Genomic DNA, 27,032 nt, shown 5'->3' on the forward strand with positions numbered 1-27,032 from the left:
TGCTGGGTGAGGAGAAGGGGAAATGGGGGCCTTCGAGGCAAGGGGTTCTACACCTTTGTGGTGCAATGAAGGCTGCAGGCACCCTGGTCTCTCCTGCAGCTGACTGGCCTCCTTGGAAAAGCTGTGCTGGGGCAGGTGTGGCACAGCAGCACTCACCCAAAAAGCCCATGTGAGAAAGCCCATCCCTCCAGGGTATCCTCTTTGGCCAGTTGTACAGGGTGATGTGGGAGTGGTACTGCTTTTTATTAGCCACCCATATTTTATACCTTTGTATCCCGCTCATTCTCTAAGAAGCTCAGGGGTGTACAAAGTTCTCGGGCTCCCCTGTAGGTAACCCGCTGACAGTACTGCAAATGGTACTAGTTACAATGGGCCAAAGGTCAGGCTGAGGGTAAGGCAGCTTTCTACGGTCCTGTTTACATTCAACCGGAACCATGAGGACCAGAAGCTTGCTTCATTTTTTAGGGGAAATGGCCACAGTTGTAGCTGCTCAGTAGCAGAGCACCTGTGTCAGGTTTGATTCCCTGACAACATATGCAGGTAGGACTGGGAAAAGACACCCCACCTGGAGAGCTGTTCTGCCAGTCAGAACAACTGAGAGGAGCATGTCGCAACTTAAAGAATAACAAAATGCCAGACTAGAGACAATACTGGGCTAGCTAAGGGTTTGACTAAGGCACCTTCCTATGGAAACTTTAAAAAACTCCCCATGAAGTGGTAAGAAGCATGGGGGGGGGGGGGACAGGGTAACATCTATGAATGGCCAGAGCAAGACAAGGATCTCAGAAAAACTAAGGCTCCAGTCGTAGCCCCACTTAACCTGGGAATATGCCCTATTGAATTCACAGGTACTTACTTCTGAATTGATATGTTTAGGATTACACTGTAATTTAGCAGGGAGAGAACAACCTTTAGGTGGGAAGAACATAACAACCCTGTTAGATCTGACCAGAAAGCACACCTGCAGAAACCCCACAAGCAGGGCTTGTGGGAGAAAGCTGACTCCTGCTCCCCAGCAGCTGTTGTAATGGGTGCCCCTAATTTCATCTGCGAAGAATCGGAGGCTATGGAGGTTAGATTATATCTACCCTCTGTTGAGCATTTTTTCTGATTTGTTTGCAGGACAGTTATACAACAATAAGCATCCATCCCCATTTGCTAGCAGAGTGTTTATACATCTTCCCTTTAATCATTCGCTGGTTCCACACTTCTGAATTCATGTCCCTGTCATTGTCCTAATTGCAAACAGTTCATTTTTATAATGGGGATCGTTGTGCTTTGCTGACAGAGCTCTTTTAATTGCTCAAAGCGAAATGTCCAAGTGTGTTTTTGGATCATGCCCAGATAATACTGACAGTCCGGAGGTGCCCTAAATTATCTAGATCAGCTTAAACAGGGTAGCCAGGTACTATGGACCTAAACAATTGCAGAATTAAGATAACCAAGCCAGAGATCAGTATCCAAGGCAGCACCCTATAATTTCAGGGCAAAAAGACAGATAAGGTTAGGACTGACTGGGACCAGAAACAGCCGAGGAAGTCATAGGACTGGGACAGGAACAGAGGAAAGCCAGAGGTTGAAGCATCCAGTCACAATATCAAGGAGTGATATCTGTTAAAGGCTGTATTCCAGGCATCCAGGCCAGTCATGGCAGAAATACAGATGACACATGAGACATGACAAGAGAGTAAGGATCAGAAAAGTTTTGTATGTAAGAAATAGGAACAATTTGACAGAAACAATCATCTTTGAAAACACACCCCAGGGACCTATGAAAATTCTGCTAAGTAACTATGATGGAGACTAGCAATGAATTGTACAGGGTGAGTGAAATGCAACATGCATCTCTCTCTCTCTGTTAATTTCTAACATTCTAAAATGACCCCATGCCTAGAAGGCAGGGGCTGAAAGAGCCCATTTCTGAAACAGTGTGAAATCATGTAACACCAAATTATACAGGCTTTCTTTCTTTCCTTTCTTGTGGAAATACATTCACACTTTAAAATTTACTACAATCCACTTCTTCAGATGCATGGAGTGTTATCCTGCATTGCAGGCAGGGATGAGCAAATCTCAGTTTCTCATTTTTCCAATATTAAATTCCATTCTCCACATTACTTTGCTTTTTTTAAAAAAGTCCTCATGAAAATTCATCAGCATTTGAGTGTGAATTTCTTATAATATACACATTTTTAATGTAATTCATCCCAATATACATTTTTGCATGTTATTTTTAATAATGTACAGTTTTATGCACAGTTTATGCTTGCATGTGCATTTTTTGTACACATTACTTGGCTGGAGAACAGCAATGCAAAATTCAAGTAAGTGTGACTTTCAAAATATTGCTGTGTTTCAGTTTACATATTGATTCAGAAAGTGTGAATTGGGTAGGTTCACCTTTAAATGTGAAATGAATTTTTCTTCCCCATCCCTAATTGCATACACATATATACATGATGCTGGAGGATTGTAACAGAGAGGTCAAAAGGAAAGGAAATGCAGAAAGGCACAGGTGATAACTCACCCTTGAGGGCTTGTTCTGGGGTGTTTAGACTCAGGTACATGTGTGTATCAGCTGATATACTGAGAGTTCCTAGGGATGCTGTGTGTGCTCTGTTCTGTTTGCTTGCATTCCTGGGCTGCCATTTTTGAGCCACTTCCCATGTGCTGTCTCTGTGTACACTTGCAGTCCACACACACCTGAGAAGGGCAGTGGGGGACCTGCACGTTCACAGGTGGGCACAATTCCTATGGTGATGCTAAGTTGGCTTTCAGTGCTGCATTGGCTCATTTCCATTCCACTGGGCAGCTGCCCGATCCCAGGCCTTCGTGGACAGACTCTGGGTCTGGTGTAATTTATGCCAGGTTGCTGCACTTGGGGCTGCTCTGTGAAATAGCTGCCATTAAAAACATTTCACAATGTCTAATAGGCTATTTTCTAAACAATCCTCACAAACGGAGTCAGACTCAATTATCATGTTTCATTTATCTGTTGAACTTTCACCTGAAAAACATGTTATATTCCCCTGAAAATTTGAATCCTCTTATCAGCTGGGATTTCCTCTTCTTAGCTACAAACCCTTCTTCCTTATTCACACAAATAACCTTTTAACCCACGCAGAATGCTGCCTTCTAGGTCAGTACCAAAAAGTGCAGAGGCCAGGAGAAGATCAGAAAACACATTTAGATTTATCATTATCAAAATCCCGCAACCTTTGCTGTTCTTTCCAACTTTTCTTCCCTTTGTTATATAAATGAACCTTCTGTTAACTGATGGTATCCTTCTGAGACATTCCGCCCAACGACCCACTGCAACTGTTATCTCAACTCTATATTTCCACTAGTACTCTCAGCTATCAGATCTCATGCAAAACATATAAAGATGCTCTCCCATATTTCTCCTTTCACTGCCAGTCTAGTCATGACATGGGAGATGCATGATTAAGTTATCCCACAGCTTTTTAAAAAGAAAGATTAATAGGCACCACTGCAGTGGACCCTGAATCCGATTGAACCATGCTTCTGAAGTGGCGCAGAGGTAACTTTTTGTCTTCCTATTTTCCTGATTAAAATTGGTTCTGCTTCCTGCAGGGGGAAATAGCAGCTTTGGGAAGCCATTTTGAATGGGAAAGGATACACAGCGAGCAAAGGTGAAACTTCACACGCTTCTAAGTGCCACACTCCCAATCTGATTCCGGTCCTTCTTGGCTACTATTAATCCTTTTAAAACAACAACAACAGGCAAGCAGAAAATCCACAGGAGATTCTAATTACCAGTCTCCCACTCCACATCTAGTTGCAGCCTCAGTAACAATTCATCTCGGCTTTGTGGTGCCTCTTCTAAAACCTTGATGTGTTATAAATGGTGAACATAACTGGAATCTACATGCTGCTTCTGTTTAAACACTGCATTCAAATACAACACACAGATGCTCTCTTACTTTAAAAGGACACCCCAGACAGCCTCTGTCATTTGAAAAGTCCTGGGATTCACAAGGCTGTAATCAGAAGAGCTGATATTGCCGCTCTTGTTGGACTTCTAAGCACCTCTGCGGCTATCAAGGGCTGCCAGCCAGAATCTTCTGAGAAGCTCACAACAGGGGTTGGTACCAACAGCTGGCCCTCCACTATTGCCCCCACCTCACTACTGGTAACCTGAATTTTCCATTTAAATATACTTTCCTCTATTTCTAGTGTTCTACACCGAATAGGGACGGGCAAATCTATAAGTTTTGTTTCTCTCAGTTTCTTTCTCTTTTTTCTAATCTTAACTTCACATTTCCACATCAGTTCCCTTTTTTAAAAAGAAAGAAAAGTCCTCATTAAATTTATCATCAGTTTAGCATTTATTAGGGTCAACTGTAAGTATTAGAATAGTGAGCTGGTGGAGTAGTGTTGTGGTTTAGCATGCACAACCCTTATCATACAACTAAGTTTCCTAGATAATCTTGGACCAGTTATTGCTTGAGCCTAGCTCTTCTAATAAAGTGGTCATGTGCCGGGCCAGGCCCTCTCAGGTTAAAAAAGCAGCAAATGCTGCCGGCCATGTGCTCTGGCACTGAGCTACAACCCTCTGAAAGTTCCAGAAGAGGAGGTCAAACTACAAGAGAAATTATTGTTCAGAAAGCTGCTTTCGTTATTCTTTCTTCTTTCATGCTAGAGGTTCAGAGAGGGGAGTCAGCCTTGTTTTGTGGGATACTGCCGGACCTTTTTCTCAGCAGATCTCATCAGAACTCAGTTCCAACACCCCTCAGGTGGGCACCATTGCCATTATAAGAGAACAAGGTTCATGGTGAGTTCTGGCACCTCTTTTTCTAGAAAAACAGCACTGGATACTGCAGATCAACCCATGTTGAGTTGTGCTTGTGGAAGTGAAGTCGCTCACACAGATTGCCACACACTGTCCAGCCAGCTTGCTTCACTGCTAGAGGTCTTTACATCTGCTGAGCCAGTGCTTTTCCAGAGCTGAAAGAGGAATTCAAATAGGAGTTTCCACGTGGCATTTGGAATAGCATTATATTATCCAACAATACCATCCTGAGAGCAAGATGCTTCTGGAATGTTTACTCACAAGTAAGTCCTGTTCGGCATATCTGTCTATTATATTACCTATTCTATTTATCTGTTATCTAGAGTGTCCATATTCTGCTTTCCAGGAGGACCTCACAGAGAAGTTTACATAGGATTATTACAACAATAAGCATCCATTTAAAAAAATTAAAAAATTAGAATGGGGAAAAACAACATCTGTTTAGAACAAGTTGTTACTGCTTCTTCTCCTTAGGACAAGATGATCCTTCAGATGCTCTTGTGGTGGAAGTTGAGGGGGGAGGGCATAGGTCTTTTCTAATCTTAATTAAACATTTCCTGTTTGAAGGTCTTACCCATTATATTGTTTCCTGTTGACAGCATCTGGGAGATTAGTGACATATAGACTGTTAATTGCCTCTTGAACAGCCTCTCTTGAACAGCAGCACCAGTTATTTCTGTATCCTGGAAAGAAGGGACTTTTAAATTACTAGTATCTTTAGAAAACAATGTATAATAAAATAATTATCCGGCTCTAAATAGGGAAAGGGGGGAAATTATAAGGAAGCACAATGAAGCTTACAATTTTTAAAAATCATATGAACAAAGTTACCAAGAATTTTCACCCTAAAGCTGTTCTGCGGGGAGCATACTCCAAAATGGGGGTTACCACCATGGTGCCTGTGACTGCAAAGGCAGCCTTGATATCTTCTCCTGGCACCCATAATATCTTCGATTGCCACCCCACCCTGCACCATTCACTGTCCTCTTGAAGGTGGTGAGAGTGGTTACCGTACTGTTCTTTTCCTTGGAAAATACATAAGACTGAAGGAGGAAGTTGGAAAAGTGGCACTCCTGTTTCAACTCAGTGCTCAAAGCAGGGGCGAAACTAGTCTTGATTTCACCTGGGTCAAAGACCCACTTTGGCACACACACACCATGAGCATTTGCATACACACACACACACACACACACACACACACACAGGATTGGAGCCTCAATGGCGCACCTCTGGAGGCTTCACCCCAGGGCAACAAAAACAAAAACCCAGTAGCACCCACTCCCCAGCTATGGCACTGCTCAAAGTGCAGATGACTTCTACAATATTCAACTTTTACCCAGATCCCTTGGAAAAATGAACTGTCTGTGTGCATACTTTCACTCCCCCTTAAACTGCAAATATAGCACACAGGTTCCTCTCTGGAGCTTGTTAGCAGTCAATATATTCATCTAGCTTTCTTTCTTTTTTTACAGTCACAAGGTCATAAAAACAGACACTATCAAAAAGGCTTGTTTGACTGTTGATTACTCTGTCTTACCTTTGCAACATCTCGTGTTGTGTACCCCAAATTTAAAAGGGCAATCTGCAGAATTCTCGATACATTCCACTCAAGGTCAGAGTATGAAAGAAACACAGACCTCAAGTAAAGGGGGAGGGGAGAATCCAAGCTACCTGCAGTTTTCTGCTGTCATGCACTTTTGGCATGATGAAAATATATTTTACAAATGCAAGTGGCCAAAGGTCATCCAAATAAAGGAATTGGTTTCCCCACCGCTGAACAGCCCAGTGCCTCTTGACATCAATATTCTATCTTCTCAGGCACAAATGAAGAGCTTCTTCTAATAAAATAAGCTGTGAAGCCAATTCTGAGTTGCTATACTTGCACTAAGTCAAACAAAGCCTCTTCCCCATTTTTGAAATTCAAAACCCATCCTTATTTATTCTTCAAAATAATTTTGCTATCCATTCTTCACCCAAAGCCTAGTTTTCATTTAACAAAATTTAAGCATCATTTGATTGCAGGAAAACCTCTAAGCAGTTTGCGGAAACATTGAAATTATTTTTTTAAACCAGTTTTGAAAAATTAAAAACATTTAAAAATAATTAACATTAACACTAAAGGGGAATGGAACACCACATCTGTGTACAGTGGTACCTCAGGTTACAGACACTTCCGGTTACAGACTCTGCTAACCCAGAAATAGTACCTCGGGTTAAGAACTTTGCTTCAGGATGAGAACAGAAATCGTGCGGTGGCAGCGGGAAGCCCCATTAATTAAAGTGGTACCTCAGGTTAAGAACGGTTTCAGGTTAAGAGTGGACCTCCATAACGAATTAAGTTCTTAACCCGAGGTACCACTGTAGCGGGATAGGTTTGCCTAAATAAAAATGTTTTAAGCAGGTGCCAAAAAAAGTACAGTGAAGACACCAGCCTGATGTCAACAGGCAAGGAATTCCAAAGTTTAGGTGCCACACTAAAAGATCAATTTCTGATAAGTGTAGAATGAGGGTTGTGTGGCAAACTCTTATCTTCTTTTGTAGTACCAGAATGCTTGAATATGTTCTGAAGGAAAATATGGGGTTAAAAGTGCAACTCAAGTATTCCTGAAGCACCAGAGACCAATTATATCTCTCAACTCTTCTGTATATGGAGCATAATGGATTTCCTTAGGTGAAGAGGCATAGTTTGGGAATGTGTGATGCATCATTGAACTGCAAGTAATTTAGAACTTTGGGATGGGGATTGTAACAGAGGTTGGAGCAATTTGGCAGAGGAGTGGTAGTTGAACGCTTCTGTGCTTAACGGAGGGGAGCTGAATTAATTGAATGACCACTTTCTCTGGACAAGGACTGCTTCTCCTCTTGCTCCCTACCCATAATACTAAGATGAGCCCCTTATATTCTGATGTATTTCAACAGTGCCACCTAGAGGGGTCTGTGATTCTGCTCCCCCTGCAATGAACCCTGAAGAGACCGCTACTGTTGCTTTGTTTCTAAACATCTATCCTCAAGTTAACCGTTTTTAAACGAAGCCTAAGTGTAAAGAACTGCCAAGCTCATTTGATACATAACTGCAAAGTCATTAAGGAGGTGGAATTAGCCTCCAATCAAATTTCTAAATGGTCAGCTAGACCACTAGAAAAGGTGAACAGGCAACCACAGTGGAGCCTAAGTGGCCATTTTCCTCCCAGGCTATATCTGCATTGGATTTGAAATTGTTTTTACATGTATTTTCATTGTTGACTTTTTATTGTAATTTGCTTTGGGATGTTTCATGGGAAGTGATTCATAAATGAAGCAGATAAACTGAAAGAAGGATGAAGATTGGAACCAGGGGCTCTGGAGGTCAGCAGTGGGAGACCTCCTGGGTGTCAGCCACAGCTGATGCTTAACTCCTGGGCTGCAGGGGCTGTATGCACATTTCATGCATAGCCACACAACAACAACCCACAACTCACAAGTAGAAAGAGGCATGAAGTGGATGAAAGGCTCATTTACAGTGGTGCCTCGCCACTGTATTCCGCGAGTATCTTCGTCTAGCGGTTTTTTCGTCTTGCGAAGCAACCCTATTAGCGGATTAGCGGATTAGCGCTATTAGTGGTTTAGCGGCTATTAAAGGCTTAGCGGCTTAGTGGCTTAGCTGCTAAAAGGCTATTAAAGGCTTAGCGGCATAGAAAAAGGGGGGGGGAGCGAAAAAAAATCTCAAGACTCGCAAGACATTTTCGTCTTGCGAAGCAAGCCCATAGGGAAATTCGTCCTGCGAAGCGCATTGAAAAACGGAAAACCCTTTCGTCTAGCGGGTTTTCCGTCTTGCGAGGCATTCGTCTTGCGGGGCACCACTGTATTGCCTGTGGCTCTCACAGGGTTGGACTGAGTCCTGGCAGATTTGTCTAAGCGTATCAAAGCATTTTGTGTTTTCCACCCTATAGGTTTATGTGGCATCAGGGCATAAAGAACATTTTTGGAGTTGAATTGCAGAAAATTCAAATGGAAAAAAAACCTTTGCAGGTCCCTATCTAGTCAGTCAAGATGCACAGCAAGAAAAGTTTGCATTTACCACAGGGGTAGCTGCTACTGCATGCTTAAACACACACGACACTCCTGCCTTTAGTTCTGTCTGCTTTTCCATTTAAATGGTGGAAATTGTACCTTGCAAATCATCTGCTGCTCTGAAATCTTGACCTGAGCAGAACAGCAGGCCCATCTAGGCTCCCTGAAGAACCATACCCAAAGGGCAGGCACTGCATACTTTTCTTACAACTACTTCTCAGAGTCTCTTGGGCAGCTTTCCAACAAGTTTTTAAGATTTCTTATAGTCCTCCCATGGCACCATTTCCCCCCTGTAATCCATCAAGCAGAAAGCCAGTAATCTAATTGAGATTTCCAATGGTTGTAAATATTTCACTGTAATAACACAGGTCACAATTCATTAGCCTCACATCATTAGCTCCAGCACTTAATATCAGCAGACCTCATTTTTCATTTTAAATTCAACACCTTTGAAACACCTGAAGTGTAGCAGTGACCTCTAAAGTACATAGATGGAGAGAGCGATTCAAGTGGTCGCATTGTTTTCAAAGCCGCCTTCTGCGGAAGGATAAGTTGTGCGGCTATTCTCCTGCTGATTATTATACAGATAAGGAACTTTTCATTCTCTTTTCTTGTTAAATATTTGCACATATCTTTCAAGAGCATAAACTTGAACTGAATCAGCTATTAATCAGTTTCTAATCCACATGTTTATAGTTCCATGTAATCCTCACAGGTACTATCATAGCAGAATTATTTGTTGAACATGCAACAGTGGGCAATTGTTCCACTGAAGTACATTTTTCATCTTCCCAATTTTCATTGTGTTGCTCGTTAAAACAAGACACTCAAGACGTGGGCTCATAGAAAGATTCTCAGCTCTGTAAAAGCACATTTCCAACCTCACTACTCCCCGTTGCATAAAGGGAAGATTGATTCCAGAGCCCAAAGCAGAATTACATTTTGAAACATGACAATTATATTAATGACTCAGAGCCTGCACTTGGTTATGACTGACTCTCACTGTTGAAAATGTTAAGCATCGTAAGTGCTAGGCTTGCTGCAACATGAGTGAAGATCATCGGAAGCAACTCTCCACACCTTTTCAGAGTGGGCGTGCCATTAGCTACTCATCTGGTTGCTTGTAGTGAGTGAAGATTGCATCCAGGTGAGTACAGAGCCTGTCGTGTGCTCAACTACCAGAGTGTTGTACTATTTCACACTGTACTGCGCTATAATATCGCACATGGCCCTTGCTCCTCCTTAGATTCCTACATTCCTTCCAGCACTATAGTTCTATGATTCTAGAGCCAGGCTACACCAATGATAGATCACATACTAGAACTAATATGGGAACATAACACTGAGGGGATTGTATGAATGAATGGTCCCCCATAGAAAAACACACACTGCCCATTCAAAACTAGATGTACCAGAATAAGCTAAGAACCTTATCATTGTAGCTTTTTCACAACCTGAAACTGGCAAGAAGCATTATTAGTCAATGATTTCACCTGAGCATCCAAAAGCAACACCAAGAGCTAAGAGAGAAACTACTTTGCATTGAATAATGATCATTTCTAACCAACAAAAGAGTGCCTTAAAACAATATATGCATTTGTATTGTATTATTTTTTGCAAGCCACCTTGGAGCCAATTCTGGATTGAAAGGCAAGATAGAGCTCAAATGAACAAACAGATGCAAGATATTTTGTTTTATTTGGAAATATAGAAAAATAGATTTTGTACATCTCCATTTCCACAAATGCAGTGTCTTGATTCATACAGTATTGCCTTACTCTGCCCTTTCAAGACGGCTGTGTGAACTGTCTGATATCATAAAGCAGAAAAAGCTCTTCTCTGAGAATGAGCACTCAAATCTGACAGGTACTCTCTGCAAGCGTACTGCGATTTTACGGTATGAAACCACAGAGAACTTGGAGTCAGCTAATGCTGCCAAATTGTTTTGGGCTTCCAAATCGTGAAGCTTGTTCTCAATTTCGGACTTGGCAGTGGTTAAATTAACCCTGTAAAATGAACCTCGGAAAACTCACTTTACTCCATTAGATTGGTTGCTGTCTCCCCCAGGAAAATCTCCCATCATCCACAGACTGTAACCCAGGCAGTAAGTGAAGACGTCATAGACACAGGGAGTTCTCCCATTTCTGATCTTAAAACCACAGCAAGCATATCTGGAGGACACCGAGTATTAACTTCAGAAATGACAAGGACTCCCATAGCTCAGCCCCATATGCAATTGGTGGGTGAACTGTTGGAAATTTCAAGCCAGACAGAACCAGTTTGCAACAATGTTGGCTCTTAACACACCACACACTGAAAGCACATTTAAAGCACAAGACTCCCGCCTGCCTTCCAAAGAATCCTGAGAATTTTAGTTTACCCTTCACAGAGGTATAATTCCTAGGAGGAGGAGGTGGTGGTGGTGGTTGTTTTATAGGGAGTCATGTGCTTTTAATGCAAGGTGTGTATACAGCCATTGTCTCCAAAGCTCAGCATATTTCTAAATCTGTAGATTTTGCTGTTTGCAAACAAGAATGCCAGCTTATAAGGCCCCAAATAAAACAACCAGATGCTTAGGAGATATTTCACACGCTTTATCTGCTGCTCACCAATATGCCAGGAATTCAATGACATCTTCTCATGTTTGTTTGTTTTTTGGTGTTTTTGAACCTCAACAATTTTGGGGATTTCCTTTAAAAAGCCAAACAACTTTTGGGGTGTCCTGGTTTTTACTTTTTGAAATATGGCAACCCTAGGGAAAGTACAATATCTTCACTACATAAAAGTACAGAGATCCCTTAATAAAAAAACTAAAAATGTTTTTTTAAAGCAGAGAGATCCAAAACTGCAAATGGGACAAATCTGCCCTAAAGTTCAGGCAATACATGATTCATGTCAGAGGCAAGGAACTGGAACATATCCATGTTGAGTCACAGGTTTATGACAGGAGAGCAGATGAAAGCAGTGTAACTTCTACCCACGAATTAGACTTAAAAGCTTTACCCAAATGTTAACACAGTCTGAAATCACTGTTCATGAGATATTAAAACAGGATGAGCAGCTAACCTGTGAACCTCAAAATGTTGTACTCCAACTCTACTTCATCAGCTGCAGCCAGCATAGTCAATGATCAGTGCTGATGGGAGCTGCAGCTCAACTGCAGCTCTCTTGGCAGGAATAGGAAATGGCCAATTTTTCTTTTCCTACCATAATCTATCCTTATTTAGTAAGGCAGCCAGTGGCCTTACCATCTAGTACAGTCTTCCTACTGGATTTTTATTTTATTTATTTAGTTTTATTTATTAAATTTGTATATTGCCCTTGGTGGGACATGGGTGGCACTGTGGGTTAAACCACAGAGCCTAGGACTTGCCAATCAGAAGGTCGGCGGTTCGAATCCCCACGACGGGGTGAGCTCCCGTTGCTCAGTCCCTGCTCCTGCCAACCTAGCAGTTCAAAAGCACGTCAAAGTGCAAGTAGATAAATAGGTACCGCTCCGGCGGGAAGGTAAATGGCGTTTCCGTGCGCTGCTCTGGTTCGCCAGAAGCGGCTTAGTCATGCTGGCCACATGACCCAGAAGCTGTACGCTGGCTCCCTCAGCCAATAAAGCAAAATGAGTGCCGCAACCCCAGAGTCAGTCACGACTGGACCTAATGGTCAGGTGTCCCTTTACCTTTTTATACTGCCCTTCATCAGTTGATCTCAGGGCGGTTCACAACATAAAAATACAAGATTAAAAACACAAAATGTATAATAAAGCAACAACAACAAGAAAAAAACCCAATAACTTCCCCACCCCTTCTCACAAATACATTTAAAAGGGAACATTTTTCCCTGGCCTAAAGGTATATATAATGAAGGCGCCGACCAAACCTCCCTGGTTCGTAAAAATGATCAGGGGCACTGCTACACACTGTATGGTGCTTTTGTAATATTTGCTTTATTTGCAGATATGCAAGCAGAGGAGAAGCAAATGCACACCACCAGTAAATTCACCGATGCTGTATCAGATCCCCAGAGAGAAACTAGCATGGCTCCCCATCTGCCCCCACAGCTGCAGCTCAGCTTCAATTAGAAACTCTCAACTCTATGGGCTTTTCAAAACTGCAAAGTGTACTTTTGCCTTCTCTGTGCCCTACTGTTCTGCCGGAAGGGTGTCACTTTATCCAAAGCATAATGGGCATCTAATTTTTAAAGAGAGGGGAAACAGAGTTTTAGCTATCAGGAGACCATCTGTCATCTTTATTTATTTATCGGTCGATTCTTAGCCCACCCTTCAGCAGCTTGTGGGTGAAGTCACTCAAGAGTGAATTAAAATAACAATATTACAATAAAACCAGAAAAAAGCCTTGTGAGTCTCTTGTGTGGCCCCTGATATTCAAGCCAACTTTGCCACTGCCATCCTTTCCCTCTACCTAGTTTTGCAAAATCCTACATTTCCTGCTTTCTGGCATTCATCATGGTCAGCTCTCTGTGAGCTGCTTCTGGAAGACCTACTGACAGCCATGTTCTGTGGGCTGACCACAAAAAAATGCTTGCCTATACAATGAATGCTATCTTCTTCTGCCCTCTTTAATTATCCCCATTAGAGAGACAGGGAAATTGAGGTAGCAGCATACTTCTATGCCCAAGGTGACAGGCATTTCTAGGAGCTCAGGGTGGCAATTTTGCTTCACAATGGTTTTGTGAGATGCACTAGACAGAGTGGCTTACCAGAGAAGCCTCCCACAACCATATTCATCTATTCACTGAACACAATCAGTACTCCACTAATGTCTGGTCACTTGACAAGGATTTGTCACTTGTAACAAAAATGACGGGGGATTAATAAAACAGCTATGGATTTAGAAGGCAAGTCTCTTAACCAAGGGAAGCTGTAGAGGTTGCTATGCCATCCTTCACAATTTTCATTTAGATAAAATTTCAGTAGATAAAACTTTAACTACCAGCAAGCTTCACTGATTTTCTGTTATCCTTTCTCCTCCAAATCGGAAGCAGATATTGAATTACATAACCATTAAAAAAAAAATACCTTGACTTTGTTGTGTCCTAGCAGCATCCTTATCAATGAAAGAAAGCAGTGCTTTCAACATTATTTCTTAGATAAAGGCCAAAGTATGCTTGCCCTGATAGAATTTACAGCATGCTACTATCCACAGGATTTCCTACAGAGGTTTCTAAAGCACATCTTCCATATCTGAAATGATGCATAAACCATACATTTATACATCACCAAAAAAACAAGGTGCTGGCACTCATACTTTGATAAATTGTAAAATGCCTCTTCCATCCCTCTCCTCTTCCTGAACCCACTTCCCTCTGTTGAATTTGTGAGGAGCTTTTAATTTTTTTAAAAAGATGGTAAAAATAACAAATACATAATAAAAATAAAAATGTTTAACAGCTTATAAGATGACGTTTTATTATTTTGAGTTGTAAAGAATTAAAAATTACAACTAGTGCAAAGGGGACCAGTCACAAAATTACCAGTGTCTGTTATAGAGGGCATGGCCTAGCACAAATTTAGAGCGAATTGGAGCATTGCTGCTTGCCCCCACCCACCTCATGGTTACCATGGAGTGAGCTCTATGTCCTGCTGGCCCTGTTTCTGGGAATCACACACTATTGATTTTCTACACACCGAGCTTAAATGGGGCATATAAATAAACAGTAACAGAACACATGCAATGCTGTTGCTGTCTACTAACAAGAGAAGGTAGAACACACCTTGGTAAAAGGTAAAGGTAAAGGGACCCCTGATCATTAGGTCCAGTCGTGACCGACTCTGGGGTTGCGGCGCTCATATCGCTTTATTGGCCGATGGAGCCGGCGTACAGCTTCTGGGTCATGTGGCCAGCAGGACTAAGCCACTTCTGGCGAACCAGAGCAGCATACGGAAACGCCGTTTACCTTCCCGCTGTAGTGGTACCTATTTATCTACCTGCAATTTGACGTGCTTTCGAACTGCAGGGAAAAATTACACAGAAGCCAACCACATTCTCTCTTGCATGCGCACGGCACACAAATGCACACATTGTACACATACAGATCGCAGACACACATGCATCTCCTTGTCTCTCTCACTCACACACTTCGCCTATACACAACCACACACATGTAGCTCCCTCCCTCTCTCTTTCTCTCTGCCCAAGTGCATCTCTCCCCTCCTTAGGGACCTCATACATAAATTGAAGGAGGAGGAGGAGAAGTACGACAACAACAACAACAACAACAACAACAACAACAACAACAACAAGGCGAAGGAGGCACCCACTGCCAGGAACATGCATGGATAGAAGAGTGACTAGTGGGGTGCCACAGGGTTCTGTCTTGGGCCCGGTCTTATTCAACATCTTTATCAACGACTTGGATGATGGACTCAAGGGCATCCTGATCAAATTTGCAGATGACACCAAATTGGGAGGGGTGGCTAACACCCCAGAGGACAGGATCACACTTCAAAATGACCTTGACAGATTAGAGAACTGGGCCAAAACAAACAAGATGAATTTTAACAGGGAGAAATGTAAAGTATTGCACTTGGGCAAAAAAAATGAGAGGCACAAATACAAGATGGGGGACACCTGGCTTGAGAGCAGTACATGTGAAAAGGATCTAGGAGTCTTGGTTGACCACAAACTTGACATGAGCCAACAGTGTGACGCGGCAGCTAAAAAAGCCAATGCAATTCTGGGCTGCATCAATAGGAGTATAGCATCTAGATCAAGGGAAGTAATAGTGCCACTGTATTCTGCTCTGGTCAGACCTCACCTGGAGTACTGTGTCCAGTTCTGGGCACCACAGTTCAAGAAGGACATTGACAAACTGGAACGTGTCCAGAGGAGGGCAACCAAAATGGTCAAAGGCCTGGAAACGATGCCTTATGAGGAACGGCTAAGAGAGCTGGGCATGTTTAGCCTGGAGAAGAGGAGGTTAAGGGGTGATATGATAGCCATGTTCAAATATATAAAAGGATGTCACATAGAGGAGGGAGAAAGGTTGTTTTCTGCTGCTCCAGAGAAGCGGACACGGAGCAATGGATCCAAACTACAAGAAAGAAGATTCCACCTAAACATTAGGAAGAACTTCCTGACAGTAAGAGCTGTTCGACAGTGGAATTTGCTGCCAAGGAGTGTGGTGGAGTCTCCTTCTTTGGAGGTCTTTAAGCAGAGGCTTGACAACCATATGTCAGGAGTGCTCTGATGGTGTTTCCTGCTTGGCAGGGGGTTGGACTCGATGGCCCTTGTGGTCTCTTCCAACTCTATGATTCTATGATGGTATGATTCTAACCCCATTGTTCGTCCCTTCCCTCCACATTATTTTTAAAAAGTAACCCCCTGTGGAATGAAAGAGGCAAGTACCTCTGGCTGGGAGGCAGCCTGGTCAAAGATGCTGGTACTCATTCCAGAGAAAAGGTGTGTGTGTGTGTGTGTGTGTGTGTGTGTGTGAGTGTGAGAGAGAGAGAGAGAGAGAGAGAGAGAGAGAGAATTCTCTTCTGTGCTGTCATTAGAAAGGGACCAGCTTTCTCTGCAGCGGGTGTGCAAATATGGATCTCTGGTGCTACATTATTAATAACCAAGTGCAATGCAAAGATAAAATGTGCATCCCGTCTACTGAAATCCTGTCTCCAACCATCTCTAGGACTCAGCTACATTAGTAAAAAGAAGTGACACTAGATGGTGCTGTGGAGCTGAAATTGGAACTCTGTGAAATTTTCCACTGTGAGCTTTAAAACCGGTTCCTCCTCGCCCGCCCCCGAACATTTTCAGAACATTTTCAGAGCATTTTTTTTATAGCTGTGTAGATGCAGCCCTGGTCTCCATTTTTACACCCAAGGTCAGTTGTGCTGACCCCAGATCTTGTTTTTGTCCTCACCACCACTAATTAGGCTGTCTAAGAAGCAAAATGTTTATCTGGGTAAGCTGGCCACAGTTATACACAGTCTGGTAACCTCCCAGCTTGACTACTTTAATGTGTTCTACATAGGACTACACTTGAAAATGGTTCAGAAACTGCAGCTAGTGCAGAATGCTGCTGCCAGAGTACTCAGTGGCATTTCAGTGTGCACTCATATAAACACCTATTCTGTGGCATCTGCATTGGCTGTCTATATGTTACCAGGCCCAATTTAAAGCATTGAAGTTTATGTATAAAACTCAGAGACTTGGGTCCTGGGTATATATCTGAGTATCTCTACCCTTCCCAGGGTTTAAGGCTGGCTGAAGGGGTATTTCTTGTCCCATCAGCAAAAGTTGCGTGTTTTGTGGCATCTCAGCTGTCACAGTGGGATTTTCTTCTCCTAGAATCACAGGTGACTGATTCAGAACAAGCTTCAGGAGAGTCCCAGGGGCCAGACAGAGAGGCCTAGAGGCCACATCCCGCCCCCAGACAGGAGGGAACTCAACCTATAGTACATTGTGCATACTCTAACAGTGTCTTCACTATCAAAGGCCCCTCAGTAGTCAAAATATAGGCTGGAATCTCTCACAACTGCAGGAGGCTCACACTTTCCATCCTAGTGTTGATGGAGCCCTCAAAAAAAGAAAAGAGGATCTAATTTACAAGCTCAATACATGTGGAAATGCTCTGGACTTCTAGGGCCATTTATTCGCTGGAGCGCAATGAGATCAATTCACATCTGAAAAAAGAGGAAAGGGAGAGAGAAACAGCCTCTGAGTTAATAGGCTGTAAAGGACAAAAGTTGAAAATTAAATGTTATGGCTTAAGCAGTTCAACATCCAGCTCCTCCATTAGGGAAATAAAGCAAAACTCCTCACAGAGGAAAGGAAGACAATCTCTCCTCTAATAGTGCAGAGTTTTCTCTGCAACATGAATTTGAGCTATAGTGCTTGATGTTGTGTGGCGATAAAGAGGAAGCAGCAAGAGCCATCAGGAAGGAGGGCGTAAATGTGGTGCTAAAGAGAGAGGAGGAAATCTTGGTGTCCACACACTGGCTCATTAGAACTGGCTGTCTTTTAACTGCTTTTCAAAAAACACCACCAAGCTTGGAAGAACCTCCTTATTTAATTCCAGGAGCAATTAAGGAAAGGGAAACACAGGCCGGGCAACTGCAGGCTGCTCATTACATCTGCTGTGCCAAAGGGGGCAGATTTGAAATGTGAAGATCAGATAATTTATAAATGTAATTTTGGATATCAAGGACAAGAAGGGAGCTGAAACAAGATTAATGGAGGGAGCATCTTCTGCACAGCACTATTTTCGATACTTTAACAGGCCAGTGTTGAAAGGTGGCGCCTCGTGGATCAACTTCTCGTAAAAGCGGTTTTTATTTAGGCATAAGGCAAGGCTTTTAAAATATATTCCACAAAACACTTTGATTTAGTAGTCACACACATTAACATCCTCCAGCAAGACTTTGCTGCTCAGGAACCTGTGGCAGTTTTATTTGTTGATGTTATTTATATATGGCAAAGCCGGTGTAGCAGAAGCCTCCGATTCATTTGGAAACTTGAACTCTCTCAGCAATATAACGTACAAGGCAGCAAGGAAAAGGGATATCTGAGAGCAAGAGGCTTCCACTCTCAGTCCTTATCTCAAAAGCCCATTATGTGGTAAAGGGCTCAACCTTGGCTCTCATTTCACACTGCGAATGCTACATAAGCAGAGGTGTCGCATACATAGTAAGCGGAAGAGGCAAGTCTCAGATCCTGCCCATAACAGATGTGCTGAAATGTATGACCTGGGCTTCCTATAGAGAGGGGCAAGCGCTCTCTGCAAGGGTACTTGAGAAGGAATTCTAAAGTCCACCTAGACATTACTTCTCCAGGGCCAACCAGCTGGTAAGGACACACAGAGCACAGATTCACAGAAAATAACTGCATGCAGCCAATTTCAAAGGAAAGAAGTACCAAGCAGTTTAGGACTCAGTGGTGATGGTGATGACAGAGACAGTAAATGCTGTCATGGGCTAATAATTGGGAGTGGGTTGGAGTTATTTACAAGACTGAGGGGAGTGAGGAAACAGACCCTAGTCCAGGGCATCTGATCCTATTTGCAGGCAGGGCCAATCAATCAATGGAAACTGTCAGCAAGTCCTGCTTTACAAGAAACAACCAGGAGAGCACTTGAAGACTCCCAACAGTTCTTTTGTAGCTATGTGTTTATTTGTCGTTGCCCCCACCTAATGTCACATATAACATCAGGTGTGGGGCAGGTGATTGTCGCGTGGGGAAAACAGCCCCATGGACCAAATAAGGATCCTTGCCGGGCCTAATATCTCCCATGGGCTGGAAGTTTCCTGAGCCTCCCCTAGACTCATGAGATTTAAAACATCTCGCCTAGTTAGCACTTCATCAGAACATCTGCAAACCAGTGGCTTCAAAGCCAAGGCGCTCCGTCACCTGATTACTGATCAGAAGAGCAACACCATATTAAAAATGTATTTTCTCCATCACTACTAGGCTTGTTTCTCTGAATATCCCTCCCCCCCCCAAAAAAAACCAGTACTGCTCTTTTCTTTAGAGTGCTAGAATTTGACTCAATTTCCAGAAAAGTAGGACACTAAGCAGATGTGTCAAGCATCTGGTATCCTTGTTGGGGTCTGGATGACATTGCCAAATAATTTATTGTCTAAGCTTTTACTTGTAAAAATAAGGATAAAGCTGCTCTGTGGGGGAAAACTATATAGGCATCAAGGCCATGACTCAGCTGCAGGGAGGATACTCTAGGGCACTGTTTGAGTTCCTCCGTCTGCAAGGACCATTGAGTGTACTAGAGGACATAAGTCTGCAAAATACACAGCTTCCCATCCACAGAACTGAATGGGGCAGTTTGCATGCATAGTGGAATACAACGCAGGACTCCTGAACGGCGGCGAATCTTTTCCCGAGCCTCCAAATGAACAGCTTGAAACTGCAGTTCATTTCACCTCTATAATAATTGCCTCTAAATGAGAAGACATCATTTTAAATGGGACCATTCACTATTTCACTAGCACTATTTTTTAGCAGACAGAGTGGCTCAAAGACAGAATTGAAATCTGTGATACAGAAAAGGATAGGCAAATGAGAAAAAGATTCAAAGGCAGCTTCAAGAAACAGAGGAAGGAGGGTGAGCTAGAAAAGAAGGAAAATGATGGTTACTCTGTCTTAAGGAGGGGATTTGTTTGGATGTGAAATGTCAGTAATAATTTGAATTATAATTCTATGCTATTTTATTTCACTTTTTTTTTTTTGCTTCCTAGGGTCTCTGTTACAATATTTTCATCTGCATTATCTTCAGATTCAAAGCTTCTTTCACAGTTGAGCAATGTCATTCCTAAGTATCTTAAAATTTGCATTTTACAAGCACATAGTGTACTTGGACTGCCAAAATGCTTCTGAAAAGGTACTTCACCAAAGGAGTCTGGGTAAGCTAGCGGCCATGGAATAAGATGAGAGGTTCTCTTGTGGGTCGGGAATTGGTTAAGTAGCAGGGAGCTGATCCACAGAATCGACATTCTGCTTCAGATGTACACCCAAGATTCTACAACAGGACATATATAATTTTAATACATTTTCTTCTTTGCACTGTACTTTTGTTCCATTTCTGCTTTCTGCACCATATTGAACAACAGAATGGTTCCCTTTTCATCTCTCTCAATCGAGTTTGAATAATTTATAATGGTCTGTACATCTAGCATTTTCCTAGTGGCAGTCCTGGTTCACAAAGCAGCTTCTCCATTTTCTCCTTTCCTGGAATTCCAGTTCCTTCTCTTCTTTATTAAGAAATCTCTTAGATGGCAGCGCTCCCAGGCAGTAAGCTTATATCCTTGATTCGTGCCCCACTGTCACACACTGATTGGCCATGTCAACAATGCTGGCACACGTATGGACAAGTTTATCTCTCTCTCTCTCTCTCTCTCTCTCTCTCTCTCTCTCTCTCACACACACACACACACACACACACACCATTTAGACTACACAGAAAATGACAATGGGGGGGACCCACATTTCTTCATCCAAATTAATATGACTATTCAATGTATCATTTCCAAAATTGCAGATGTGTTCAACTGATTACTTTCTTTATAACTGGTTTTATTTTATTCTGGTTTAAAATGCAGGTTGAAACACTTATGCCATAGTAGTGCACCTCTACAATGGCAGAACTCTGATCATCCCCACCACCAGAGGTTCTCTGCTGCCCCATCTCAACTGCGTCCAGCAGCATGCATCAAATATATGAGGGAACCATATTATTCACAAATTTATAACATGACAGTTCCATGACAAGCCATTGCTTTTCATTTTTGACCTGGCAACATGAGAACCATTCATTATTATTTTATAAACCTTATAGGAGTCACATTCCCTCCCAAGAATCTTAGACACTAAACAATTTTTTCTCAAATGCTTTTTGAATAATAATAATAATAATAATAATAATAATAATAATAATAATTTATACCCTGTCCATCTGGCTGGGCTTCCCCAGCCACTCTGGGTGGCTTCCAACAAAATATTAAAATACAGTACTCCATCAAACATTAAAAGCTTCCCTAAACAGGGCTGCCTTCAGATGTCTTCTAAAAGTCTGATAGTTGTTTTTCTCTTTGACATCTGGTGGGAGGGCGTTCCACAGGGAGGGCGCCACTACCGAGAAGGCCCTCTGCCTGGTTCCCTGTAACTTGGCTTCTCACAGTGAGGCAACTGCCAGAAGTCCCTCGGCGCTGGACCTCAGTGTCCGGGTAGAACGATGGGGGTGGAGACGCTCCTTCAGGTATACTGGACCGAGGCCATTTAGGGCTTTAAAGGTCCAGCACCAACACTTAATTGTGCTTGGAAACGTACTGGGAGGTGTTTTTGTACCCTATTCCAGACTATTGCGATTTCATAGACTGTAAAAAAAATTAAAGATATCACAACTCCATAAATTCTCCATTATTTTAATTCTTTAGCCCCTTTAGTTTGTCCAGGGTATGGGTCTGAACACATACCTCCCATATTCAAAGGTGCATTCATTTTCTCCCCCAAGATATATCCTCCACAACTTTTCAGTCCCTGTATTATAAAACAGGAGGCTATTAAAAGAACAGGGTTTGCAGACATGGCAGCTTCAGGCACACATGCACCTTCCCAGACACCCACAGTGTCCTTTCCTAGCCCTTCTCCCTGCTGAAATTAGACTTGAATTCTATAAGCAGCCAAAAGAATAGATTGCGGTCTCCGTGTTATGTTGTGTTCACAACAGTTTCTCTGGTTTGCAAATGTGCCCCACGGCCCAAAAAGTATGGTGATCCCTAGAAGAACAAGACCTTTCCAGCTTCTGGAAATCTTATAACTGCATGGGCTATTCTACAGTAGTCAATCCAGCATGAATCATCCTACAGCCTACTTAAAAGTCTAGATACACAGTGACTTCAATGCTATGCGCCAGCTCCATTCACCCAATTTAAATTTTACAGACTAGGGTTTGGGGAAGAGGGATGGGGGCTATACTATGTTTATGGGAAAAGTAGTTTTTGCACAAATGACAGAGGATATTTGCAATAGTTCTTGGCACCTAAAACAATTTATCCCTAACCTATTATCAAATTCACCTCAAGTCTTGGAGTTGAAGCAGTCACTATTGTTGCAGACATTTTTGCTGGCGGTGTGTGACAAACGTAGTCTAGAAGATGGCATTTCAAGAATTACTTTCTAAACTAAAGGGAACAGTGCAGGAAGAGACAAATTCATCTCTTTTGAGAAAATTAATTTGAAACCTTCTGTAGCCCACATTCATCTTAATAGACAGTCATACAGCAGATTCTCAAACAGCCTACTCTAAAATGTTAAGCTATCAAATACAAGGATGTGTGTGTGTGTGTGTGTGTGTGTGTGTGTGTGTGTTTTAATGAGCCTATACCAAGGAGAGGGGATTGAATGCATCTGGAAGAATTCAATTCCTCAACTCTCCACAGACCACTGTCCTATGAAGTCAGGTGTCTGGAAATTTACACCACGTTTGCAAAAGAAGAATAGAGTGCACATTAAAGTATGCTCTCAATTCTTCCTTTGCACCCCCTGATTGAATTTGGCTCCTTTTTTTCTGTTGCCATGCAGGGCGGCAGAAAAAGGCACCACATTCTGAAAGTGATGAATTTTGCTTTTAAAAGTAGAATAGGCGACACATTCAAGATGGTGTTTCTGAGCCTTCCTTTGCATTGCAGCTTGAATTCCCATCCCTACCCCACCGCAGTCTAACGCTATATGACAGCAGGAACAGGAAAGTTTCACCCAAAACAGCCTGCAAGGCCAACTGCTGAGACTTAGCAGGCCTAATTGGGCCCACAGACAGGGGTGGTGCATCCCATTTCACCACCTGAGGCAAAACAGGAACTGACGCCCTGCTGCCGCCACCAGGCTTTCGCCCGTTGCCGAAGTTGCATGGTAGCGAGCAGCAGGTTCCAGCAAGATCTCACCAGAAATCAGTGCCGATGCCAGCCCTACTTCTCCACAGATGGTGTGACAGGCTAGTCTTTCATGGGAGCACAGGGCTTCCACTACCCAAGGCAGCTGCTTCATCCCTCCTCACTGGTGGACCAGCCCTGCCCAAAGGACAGAGAGTTCCCACCACTAATCTATATCATCGGTTTTCAACCAGCACAAACCATAAGTGAGGCACACCCTCATCTAGTGTGCGATCTAGAGAACAGAAAACAAGACAGGTGTATATGGTGAAAATCTACAAGTGGGTCCTTGTTGACCATTGGAGTGGCTCCTGAGTCTAGAAGGTTAAAGATACTTCATCTGGACCAAAGGCAAGATCTCCTTAAGCAACATCAGGGTTAGGATGCGACTTCTTCCTTTCTCCCCCGAAACAGCTTTTGACAAAATGCATAGCGCCCCTTTCCAACTGGCCTATTTAAATGCAGATGTCTTTTGGAATCTCTTTTGCACTCCCACTCCTTCCCTTATAGGCACACCTCTCTTGTTAGCCTTCCAGACATACCCATTAACTTCCCTTTTGTATTGTTGATGACTTGGCATGCCACCTCTTAAAGCACTTCATTAGCATGTAAATGGAAACCTTGCCTTAACAGGAGGCACTAGCATGCAAAATACTATATGATTTAATGGAAAGTAAAACTTTGGTGTTTTTGTTTTGTTTTTGTTTTTTTTAAAAAACGGCCCTATATTCTTATAAAGGAAACTTGTCTAAATGACAAAAAGGGTGGTGGTTTTTCCACATATTCTATGGGGCCTAGCCCAATGAGATGTTCCTCAGCATAAATCCAGCTGTAAAAAAAGAGAACCACACAAGACTCTAATTTGTGTCCAGTGTGTAGGTGATTCTCTAAAGCAGGCTTCCTCAAACTCGGCCCTCCATATGTTTTTGGCCTACAACTCCCATGATCCCAAGCTAGCAGGACCAGTGGTCAGGGATGATGGGAATTGTAGTCTCAAAACATCTGGAGGGCCGAGTTAGAGGAAGCCTGCTCTAAAGAAACTCACCAAGTTTATACTGCAGATCAATTTTCATTAGCTGGCGACATTCATTGGACAAGAAGTGGTTGAGCCTTTAGTGTCATTGGCCCAGTGCAGTACAATATTCTGCCAACAGAGATTCAGCAGATGCCTTCTGTTTCAACTTTTAAACACCTGCTGAAAACTTCTATTCTGCCAGCCTTATGGAGGCAATTAAGAAGACATCTTTACATAGTAGTTAGCTGACTTCTGCTTTTAACTTTTTTATATGCTTTTATGGATGATTGTTGTAAACCACTCTGATTTTTTTTATAAATAGCGGTGTATACATATTTATATAACCAAAGGAGTAAAGACATATCTGGTCTGAGCTATTTTCTATGCATTGAAGTACATTGGAAGTCTGTATAAACTCCCTCTTGTTGTTGTTGTTTAGTCGTTTAGTCATGTCCGACTCTTCGTGACCCCATGGACCAAAGCACGCCAGGCACTCCTGTCTTCCACTGCCTCCCGCAGTTTGGTCAAACTCATGCTGGTAGCTTCGAGAACACTATCCAACCATCTCGTCCTCTGTCGTCCCCTTCTCCTTGTGCCCTCAATCTTTCCCAGCATCAGGGTCTTTTCCAGGGAGTCTTCTCTTCTCATGAGGTGGCTCCCTCTTACCACATTGAAACTGTACCAGCTTGACGACAGGCAGGATTATTATACCTACATAGTGCCCACTACAGGCCTCTAACAGAACAATCCAACATGTCACCTCAGAAGTAAGTAGCTCAAAAGAACTTAATCCCAGGTAAGAGAATATAGTATTGCAGCCAAAGTGTGCTTCACAATTTAGGGCCATGCTGATTTTGAAAATGACAATTTCTGGCCTCTATAAAGTGTTGGCGAGTTGTAAGGAATGAAGTGTAAGTGTTCTCTCACACAAATGAAGGAGCAAAGTGATGCAAGCATGCCCTGTGTACCACACCAACAAGCATTTCTTATAGTTGCAAGAGGTCTGTCACTCCACATTTCCACAAGACCTCAATTTCTTGCTCGTTCTACCAAAGGTTCTGAACTGCAGCCACAATGATTGATGTTTAGCTTTGAACTTCTGCAGGGAGATGTCACGACTGCTTGTGATTAACTTGGCTAAAGGGGAAGGAAACAGAATGCCCAACCCTCCAACCCTGGGGGGTCTGTAGCGATATTCATAAAAACCAGGCAGAAGTGATGAGATGCCAAGAATTTGCATTTCTTAATGCAGAATTCCTGTCCTCGTTCACTTTGCGGGGCCCTAAGGCTCTGCATCAATAAATATAGATAGACTTTCCAATAAAGGGAACAAGACAGAAATACAAGCACACACTGAGTTGCCTGGAATACTGAATACCCTCTCAACCTGCGAAGCATGGCAACAACAAGAGTATCAGAGTATATGGAGGAAGCAATTCATGATGGCCTTCCTCAGCTGTCCTAAGTCCATAGGTCCAGTGTTACTTCCTTGACCTTCCTGCAATGGCAAATAATCTACACGTTCGATTTTACGCAGCCATCATTGTTTCCAAACCCTCTAGATTCAGAGAACCTATTCTTCTGCAATGTTTTCCCACAAGACATCACTTTCTTTCCCTTTCCTTCACAGTAAGAGGACTGCTAACATGGTGGCAATTGTTCCAAACTGCTGCTAACATATTCACTGAGAAGAGATGGTGTTAAATAGTCTGTAACATCCCATTTTACTTGCACATCTGCATTAACCTTTAAGGCTGCTATTAAAAGAGTGCCAAATCTCCTCTGTGCTAAATAAAAACAGCAATGTGTAGGTTAAACACATTGCTTCATCCTCCCAGCCTGCGATCTGGAGGTGTTTTATTCAGCAGTATCTGCATTCCCCCCCCCCCCCCCCATTTAACAAGCAGCCCTCACTTTGAAACTCACACATACTTTTCTCAGTCTTGCTATGTGCATCAAAGTGCAAAAGAAGAGGAAGCAAATCCACAGCCTGTCACTTTTGTCTCGGGTTCAAGTTTGAATTCTGTTTGTTAATTCACTCTCGGGACAAAGGCCAGCTTGGTTGGTGCAGAATGGGATATAAGAACTGCCGCCTGTCTTGATGGATTTGATGGAAAGGCAGGGCTGTAATGAGAATGGAAGAGAATCGGGAAAATACAGTACTCTGTCACTCTGAACTAGAATGGTGTCATAGCATGGCTGAGGATTTAAGTGCACTTTAACACTGATAAGAGAGGCAACATTTTGTTTCTCCAGCAACCGTAAGTCAAGCCTCTTCCACACAAGAATTCTCTTTCATTTTTATCAGAATTTAGATGTCACGTGGATAAATTATAGACATTCTTACAAAAAAGCATGCTGTGAACACCTTAACCAGGTGTCAGTCAGCAATGATGATGATGAAAATGGAAGTTGCTCCACATCTAACACCCATAACATGATTGGCAACTGTCACCGAGGGATGAATGATGGAATCTCAGTACAGGGAACTCTTGCACTCACAAATGCTCACTGATGGGCATGATGCCTGACAGACATGGAAACCTTTCCACTAGTCGGGCTTTTTATGCCACTGCCAAATCAACAGAAACCTACCGAGAAAAAATTGTCAGGAGGACCGGTGGGTGGCAAAACCCTGAAGCTATCTGTCTGCAATTTGCTAGGATTAATCCCCTCATAAGGACCAGTTCCTGCCAACCTAGCAGTTCGAAAGCATGTAAAGTGCAAGTACCGCTCCAGCGGGAAGGTAAATGGCGTTTCCG

The 27,032-nt window shown here is 42.7% G+C and overlaps 1 protein-coding gene across 1 annotated transcript in view; it reads right to left on the minus strand.

Annotated features, from left to right (window-relative positions):
• The window catches only part of LOC308485760 (uncharacterized protein), a 233,316-nt gene that overhangs the window by 175,616 nt on the left and 30,668 nt on the right, over positions 1-27,032 (minus strand). Inside the window, exons 6-9 of the mRNA XM_081021807.1 lie at positions 26,203-26,394; positions 22,404-22,474; positions 5,388-5,496; positions 2,704-2,889 (exon numbers count right to left, since the gene is read on the minus strand). Of these exons, the coding sequence (XP_080877933.1) occupies positions 2,704-2,889; positions 5,388-5,496; positions 22,404-22,445 (337 nt within the window). The 5' untranslated portion in view covers positions 22,446-22,474; positions 26,203-26,394. The remainder of the gene's footprint in view (positions 1-2,703; positions 2,890-5,387; positions 5,497-22,403; positions 22,475-26,202; positions 26,395-27,032) is intronic.

This window comes from Podarcis pityusensis, assembly GCF_964106645.2.
Source record: "Podarcis pityusensis genome assembly, chromosome: 9".
Classification (NCBI taxonomy): domain Eukaryota; kingdom Metazoa; phylum Chordata; class Lepidosauria; order Squamata; family Lacertidae; genus Podarcis; species Podarcis pityusensis.